General features: G+C 37.3%; 1 protein-coding gene across 1 annotated transcript in view; it reads right to left on the bottom strand.

Annotated features, from left to right (window-relative positions):
• Positions 1-1,321: 1,321 nt before the first annotated feature.
• The window catches only part of PPIL3 (peptidylprolyl isomerase (cyclophilin)-like 3), a 7,536-nt gene continuing 547 nt past the window's right edge, over positions 1,322-8,310 (bottom strand). The window contains 7 exon segments of the mRNA XM_014546020.1: positions 1,322-2,461; positions 2,883-2,942; positions 2,944-2,999; positions 5,480-5,547; positions 5,914-6,007; positions 7,009-7,083; positions 8,161-8,228. Coding sequence (XP_014401506.1) covers positions 2,335-2,461; positions 2,883-2,942; positions 2,944-2,999; positions 5,480-5,547; positions 5,914-6,007; positions 7,009-7,083; positions 8,161-8,163 — 483 coding nt within the window. The 5' untranslated portion in view covers positions 8,164-8,228 and the 3' untranslated portion in view covers positions 1,322-2,334.

Here is an 8,310-nt window from a genome sequence, read left to right as displayed (position 1 = left end):
GGGAAGCTGCGACGGCGGCCATGTTGGCCAGGGTCAGAGTTGGACAATGGGGAAGCACAGAAAGTGTTAGAACAGTCTCGTCTGTGCTCACTGAAGATTGTATTTGTGAACCTGGAGACGAGGAAAAGTGTGTTCTTTAGCGCACATTATGTGTGGGCTGAGTGGGGAGTGTGTTCCCAATGAATAATTTTACTAATATCAGCGACTATCTCACAGGTGACTGTAAACAGGACCTTTACAGAGGCAGTTACGGTTCAATGAGGTCACTAGGGTGGGACCTAATCCAATGGGACTGGTGTCTTTCCTTATAAAGACTAGAGGTCCAAGGCACAAAATTCGTGCAAGAGTAGGCCTTCCCCCCGGCTGCCGGCTTCCCTAGGGCACTGGAGACACGGGCTTCCCTCAGTCCTGGCTTCATCCGGAAGGTCATCCTCCTGGACATCAGGTCTAATTAGCATATTACGCTTTTATTATCATAGATTGGACACAGGTACACACAGAAAGACCGCGTGAAGACGGAACAGGGTCACCTACAAGCCAGAGAGGCGCCAGCGCAAACCACCCCCCCACACACACACCTGGATCTCTCATCTCTCAGTCCAGGTCAAGGCTGGCAAATTTCCCTAAAGGGCCAGATATGGTCTCTGTCACTACCAAGCAGCATTGCTGTTGTAGCACAAACCAGCCAGACAATACAAAACGGAATGGGACTGCGTTCCAAGAAGGTGTTATTTACAAGAACAGATGGGCAGTCTGTTTCGCCAACCTCTGATTTAGATATTCCTCTCCTTTTAAAGAGAATTTTGGTTGGTCAGCAATATTATAGTCGTCTTTGTAGTGTAATACATGGAACATCCGTCCCTCAAACGCTAACGTGATCAGTGTGAAACGGAACTCAGTGGGAGTGGACAGAAGTCATTATTCTGGATCTTGCCCTCAAGGTGGGCAGCCAGGATACCGCCCTACCTATTCGGCTATAACTGAGCTGACTTTATAAGAAGGAGCCCAAAAGTGACCATAGTGGCACTACTTTAAAAAATGGCAGCGTTTAAAATAAAAATTGAGGGAATGCCAGTCAGTACCAAAACATCCTGACAATGAGTAAAAGCCTCTTAAAAGTGATGACAAAAATTCAATGACATGTTTGGAGAAGAAAGAGATCAGGAATAAGAAGTGTAAAACAAACTCTGGCCAAAAAGGGCCTTTCATACTAACTCTAGAAACCTAAATGGTTAAAAGGCTGAAACAAAAATGTGAGAACATTAGTATAATTGGTGCCTCAGTTTAGTGGAAGGTATAGATGGTAACCAGAGGACAGCTACAAGCTTAACTCCCAAACTGTAATTAAGAAAGAACCAAAACATTTCATCAGCCATCTGCAAAAATAATACAAACCAAAAAATGCTTAGTTTTAGGAATACCCAAAATCTAATCAAGGAAGTGGAAAACATTCTTGATAAAATCAACAGCAGAGTCTGATAAATGACCTGGTTAGGTAAGAGTGCTCTAGTGGAGATAAACAGGAGAACAGCTTCCATTACTTAATACAGAACATGACATGCCAGAAGCTTTACAAACATAATTTCTTTTCATCCTCACCATAGTCTATGAGGGAATATTATTTATGAATGAGAAAACTAAAGCTTGGTAAGTTAATTTGCCTAAAGTTACTAGCAGGGAACAGAGCTGTGATTCAAACACAGACGGGACTCTACAACTGGTGTTCTTAACCAACTAATTGCATTTTTCAAATGGATCATCTGTCGAACTTTATCCTGCCATATTTTAAAAGATATGTTTTTAAAAAATGTTCCATGGGCAAATCGGTTGGGAAATTTTGAGTGTTTACTGGACTCTCGGATATCTCTGAGCCCCTATTATAAATCTAAAGACAAAAGAAAATAGCAGATGTATTGGCTGGCCTTTCTATATACCTCTTCATCTTGTCTTTCTTCTTTGTAACCTCACAAAGTGAACAATTAATGGAAAATAATACTTCCACGATGTGGACTAGATATAGTAGAAGTTTATAATTAGGCTGCTCAAAAATGACTGATTTGAAACTCAGCATTTAAAAATGATTGTTTTTATGTAACAAAAGGTAAACATTTTTTTTAAAAAATTAAACTTAAATACATTGGATATAGTTATAGTAAAGAATATATGCTCAATCATAAAAGTTATTTGGTTCCCCTTAGTACCACGGACTCAGAAGATCTTAGTTGTAAACAAGCAGGATGATACAATCTCTGACATAATTCAAGCTGGGTAAACCGCAATAGGTGTGTTCCTCAAATAGTCTGCCAAGTATTTATTTGTCCATGCCTATTATAACTATTGAGCAAATGGGTTGGCATGAATAGTTATATCCTTAATGTGTACATCATTAAGAGGTCGGTATGTCTTCTCATTTACTGGTAACTTCTCCAATTCATCTAGAGTCTCCAGACCATCTATCACCCTGAAAGAGAAATAATATAATGGATGAAAATTTTCTGATTGAAACACAATATCCATATATGTATAGCAATTACAGTATCCTTAAGAGAAAAGGACCGTCCCAGTCCATCTTGTTTAAGCCACTGTTTTTCAGATCTGTTAGTTGCTGCAAAATGCTATCTCAATGAAAAGACACATTACTGTTAATTTGCATAATGGACCAGAAAAAACATATTAACCTGTCTTTGAGAAAATCAGGAAATAGGCTGAGAGAGGTTATAATTTCCCAAGGTCACAGGGCAGGTTAAGTGGTGGGTTTACATTCCAGGTAAGTTTAACTCTCAGACTGCACTTTCCATATTAGTTATGCTACTATCACAGCCACTCATATGCATCCTTTGCAATGAAATTCCAAAGAAGAATATCATAACCAGGATACTCACTTTCCAAATACTGTGTATTTCATGTCCAAATGTGGCTGCTTGCCATAGGTGATGAAAAACAGATCCATTGGTATTTGGGCCATTATTAGCCATGGATACAACACCTCTAACGTTGTGCTGCCAAAGACAGACCAAAGTATTAATTTATGTTTTTAAATAAATATTCCAAATACAGGACTAAAACAAGACATGCACTCTTTAACCTCCCAAATATTTAAGGAACCAAGAAAACATTTAATCAGCTTCAACTTGGGCAAACCCAAATATTCAGTTGCTGTATTATCTGTATCACTGACAACTTATATTGTTTATATATCAAATCATATCCCCCAATTAATTTCATTTTCACTTTGGAGACATATAGCCACGAACACTTTAAGTAGTACCAATGTATAATAGAAATAATCCTTACATTTATGTTATGCTGGAATGAAATGATCAGGCAGACAATAAAACCAAAATCCCCATAATCTCTTCACACACACACTGGACTCTGGCTAGTTTATCTGTAAAACAAGGGAGTTTGGACTAGTTCTGGGTTTACTCATAATTCAAATGCTCACAAAGGTCAGCAGATAATAAGTTGACAAGTGGGCAGAATGTAAACATTAGGGAGTGGTGGAATCTGGCTAAAGGAATAATATATCTCTTGACCAATGCCTTTAAAAAAATTTTTTTAACCAATGGCCATATAGAATGCATCTATGGGTCTTCACCTATTGGCAGTCAGTTCATAACCCCAGGACTAGGTGATCTAGGCTATTGTAGGAATTAACAGGGAACCTTAAAATATAATCAAGGTCCTGATTGGTCCTACTGATGATTTTTCTCTATATTTGGGGGAGGGGGAGGAGAAGGAGGTAAGGTCCTACTTTTTTACTCTATTTTATATATTTTTATTGATTTCAGAGAGGAAGGGAGAGGGAGAGAGAACATCAATGATGAGAGAGAATCACTGATCGGCTGCCTCCTGCATGTCCCCTATTGGGGATTGAGCCTGCAACCCAGGCATGTGCCCTTGAATAGAATCAAATCCAGGACCCTTCAGTCCCCAGGCCAATGCTTTATCCACTGAGCAAAACCGGTTAGGGCTACTTTTTTATATTTTTAAAACTTCCACTAGTGAGTCTGTAACAGCAGCCAACGTTGAAAACCACTGGTTTAGGATTACAGATCAGTGTTATGAAAACTGCCATTAATTAATGTCTAAAAGGTTGTTTTGTTTCTAATTCAGGAAAGGATGATATTTTTTTTCTTTTTTTTAAAATATATTTTATTGATTTTCCACAGAGAGGAAGGGAGAAGGATAGAGAGTTAGAAACATCAATGAGAGAGAAACATTGATCAGCTGCCTCCTGCACACCCCCTAGTGGGCACATGCCCTTGACCAGAACCGAACCTGGGACCCTTGAGTCCTCAGGCTGATCCTCTATCCACTGAGCCAAACCGGTTAGGGCAGGAAACGATGATTTTTAAAATAATGTATCACTTCCTAACCTCAACTCCTATAACAAGGGTAGTATTTCTTTATGATAGAAAAGCAAAAAGATAAAATAAATTACTCCTAGTCTAACTATCCAGAGGTAAATACTGCAATTAATTTTTTTCCAGAAAATCCACGGTATATTCTAATGTAACTGAAATATAATATACTAAATTACATATTCTGATTGAGGGTAATTTGTCTCTCTTGTTTGTTTATTTGTCTCTCTTTTTTAAATTATGAAGTTATCATTCTGTGCAGATACAAAGTTTAAAAGACCACATAATAAACTGTTAATTGATGTCATCTCTGGGAAGTGGTTTTATTTTTTGTTTTAGAGAGCAAAAGGGAGAGGGTGAGGGGAGAGAGAAACATCAATCGGCTGTTTCCCACGTACACCCCAACAGGAGATCGAGCCCACCACCTGGGCGTGTCCTTGACCAGGAATCAAACCAGTGACCTTTTAGTGTAAGGGTCGACACTCAACCAACTGAGCCACATGGCCAGGGCTGATTTTTTAAAATAGGTATGCATCAGTTTTTTAATTTTAGAGAAAAAAAAAATCTTTAGAAAGTTTTAGAAATAATATGATAAAGAAAATTAAAATCCCTAATTTTACATGCTAACGATATATTTACATGCACTCTCTTTTAATCTTGCTGAAAGCTACCTCAGGCATTAAGTAACGTTAACATAGGGCTATTTAAACATCTAACAGATGATAAAAGTTGGATATTGATAATGGCAATATTGCAACCAGGAGGTCTCCCCACTCTCAAAAAAGGCCAATGGTTCATGTCATTCAACATGAATTTTATAGTGAGACCTGTAAGCCCCTTTGGTATGTTACTGATTAAACATTTCAGGCTGGACCCAAAGATGAGCTCACTTAATATCAACATCCATGTGATGGTAAGATTCCAGTATATATTTTAGGCTAGAACTGCCATTTATATTTTCCCCCTGATATCATTTATCAAGTGTGCAGAAACTACAAAAAGAGTGGGTATATATGTTCACTTGTGATATTAACTTGTGTTACTACAACATATGTATCAAAGTTTCCAAGTGTATACATGGCATGAAAAAATAATTTTGAAGCTTGAGGACATACCTTAAGATATTCACTGTATTCATCCTCAAATTTCTTGCCCCAGATACTGTTACCTCCTCTTCCGGTACCTATATTACAAGACAAATAAAATTAGTATCTAATTAGAGAAAGGCTTTATTTTCTAAAACTTCAGGGCTTTTTGTAACTCTTTAAGTACAAATAAAATTTGATATGTCCTCTCTTACATCCCAAAATTTCACTTTATAAACCAGAAAAATAAAATATCTCTACAAAAAAAACCCAAAACTCTCCTTATCAATATTCATCTTTTAGAGCTTGGTGCTAGTAGCTTCAGCTTAAATACTGCTTGCTATTGTAAGGTAGCCCAATTATAAATACTCCATTGTGCTTTTATTTTTCTATTCTTTGTCTATCCCCCCGCCCTCTTCGTATTATATACCATTAATTCTCTAGATATTAATGGGATAACTTACCTGAGGGGTCTCCTGTTTGAACCATGAAACCCTTGATATTTCTATGAAATATACAGCCATTGTAGTAATTACTGGCACAAAGAGCCAAGAAATTCTGAAGAGAGTAAAAAACAATGATTGAGAAATCATGTAGCAGAAACACTTAAGGTAAAGAACTAAGTGTATTTACTAAAAACACTATAACAGCATATTTAAACTATGTCTTTTAGGCATTGCTTTGGATGATGTTGCTTCCCTGCCTAAAGCACTTTTATGGCTTCCTCCGGGTTTTGGAATAAGATACAAACTCCTAAGCAGGGCCTACCTCTGCATCTCATGATAATGACCCCTCCCCTGTGGCTCACTATGTTAACCCCATCAGCCTTCTGAAAATTCATCCCACAGAGGCAGGCTCTCCTACCTTGAGGACTTTGTAACCATCTCTATACCTGGAATGTTCTTTTTATATCTTTTCATGGAGATGCCTTCATTACCTTTCACACTCAGTTTAAGTAGTATCCCTTTCTTGGCTAGGCCTGCCCTCACCTTCTTTTAAAGAATTCCTTCCCCATTTATTCTCTATCTCAACATTTTATTTCCTTCAAAGCATTATCACTCTCTAGAATTAGTTTTTTTCTAGAATAAATTCCCTCCCCCCTATCTGTCTCCCCACCTAGAATATTAGCTCCACAAGGGCAAGGAATGTGTCCTGTTCATCACTGTGTTTCCAAACACTGTCAAGATAGCCTTTCATGAGTAACTATTGAATGAGTAAATATGCATAGCTGACTTTTCTTCCTTCTATCCTTGTCATTTAAACAAGTGAAATAATGTAACATACAGTTCTCTTACCTGATATCTAATGATTACTTATGTTTCCTAAGGAAAATGAGCCAAAAGGAAAAGATGCCAGCCACCCTATCTGCCCTTCAATATCAGGAAAGGTAAGTGGAAATCAGGCCAGAAATGATGATGGCTGGTTTTTCCCGACAGTGGTTTCATACAGAAGTGTTTCAGGTTTTTTGGGACATTGTTGGCTTTTTAGATCAGTCAATTTCAAAATGAGTTAATCCTGCTGCATTAACTCATTTTTTGTTTGTTTATAACGGTACTCACTTCACATGCTTTGGGTGTCCTCTCGCAGAAGATTTCTATTTTAATATCACCTACATCTGTATGCAGTGTCACCGACTAAAAAGGAGACAGAAGGTGAGAACAAATGAGATTTCTTCAGGTGACTTTATGCACTGTATGGCCTCCCTAACTAGATATTAAAGACATTAAAGACAATGTAAATAAAAACAGAAATACGGTTTCAGAGATGACTTGTCCACATAGCAGCTCTGAGAGAAGTTGTAATCCTTCAAAATTTACTTCAGCAGTAGAAAAAAAGCTCCAGGAAATAAATATATAAGTTAGGGTAAAATGGTGTCTATGCTAAAAAATTGCGGAGCAAATATTTTGATTGAAATAATTATTTTAAGTTTGAATTTTTCATCAATAAAAACAAAAACAATTGTAATGTTAGAATTACTTATTTAAATGGCATTCACCATCGTTCATAGTTATTGAAAAAGGGTATGAGAATGACTTTCAAAACATAGTTTCCACCCTTTCCCTTATGTAATTTAATTATGAGGGACAAGGTTAAAAATTCCTTTCTGACCAAAGGCAGGACATAAGAAGCATCAGTGTTTCTAGATTCTAACTGGGCAGAGGTAACCACGGTCCTTTTTTTTCATAGTACTCTATTTTTGTTTTTTGTTTGTTTTATCTGTTGCTTCGGTGAATACTCCTTTTGTTATCCCATTCCCAAAAGAAATAAAATTATTATTCTGGGGCTTCCTTGCTCATTTTAGGTTAGTATCTAGCAGCCAGAGAGCATGGCCAGGTTGGGGATAGAAAGCAGGGGTGTGTGTGTTGGGGAGAGGGATGTGGGTCATGGCTCATTGCTGTTTTCCACTTCAAGCTCTAGTTGCCCCCCTTACATACAGAGCAAAGGGTTCCAGTTAAAATTATACCAGGGCTAAACCCTTCTGCTCCGCCTACTCTCCCTTTTCATCTCTATCTAATAATAAATCTCTTTCTATAAAAGGGAAATTCTCTGAAAACATAACTTAAAAAGTAATGTTGCTTATTTCTGGTTTTGTTTAGAACCATTTTTCACTGCCTTGCCATTGATATTTCCATGCAGTTTTCTTTCCCTTGACTGAATTTCTAAAAATTACTTACAATGAAAGACATTCATAAGAATTCTATAAAACTTACCATTTTTCTTCTTGATGGCTACTGTTACTTAATTTCTCAGTCTTATCGAGAAAAGTTCAAAAACGAATCTCCATTCCCAAAAGAAAAAAAAAATTAAGTTCATTTTTTTCTCTCTTCTCACATGCATATTTAAAAGAAAAAGTCTCGAGG

Source organism: Myotis brandtii, unplaced genomic scaffold (assembly GCF_000412655.1).
Source record: "Myotis brandtii unplaced genomic scaffold, ASM41265v1 scaffold4259, whole genome shotgun sequence".
Taxonomy (NCBI): Eukaryota; Metazoa; Chordata; class Mammalia; order Chiroptera; family Vespertilionidae; genus Myotis; species Myotis brandtii.
This window is presented reverse-complemented; position numbering and strand designations above follow the sequence as displayed.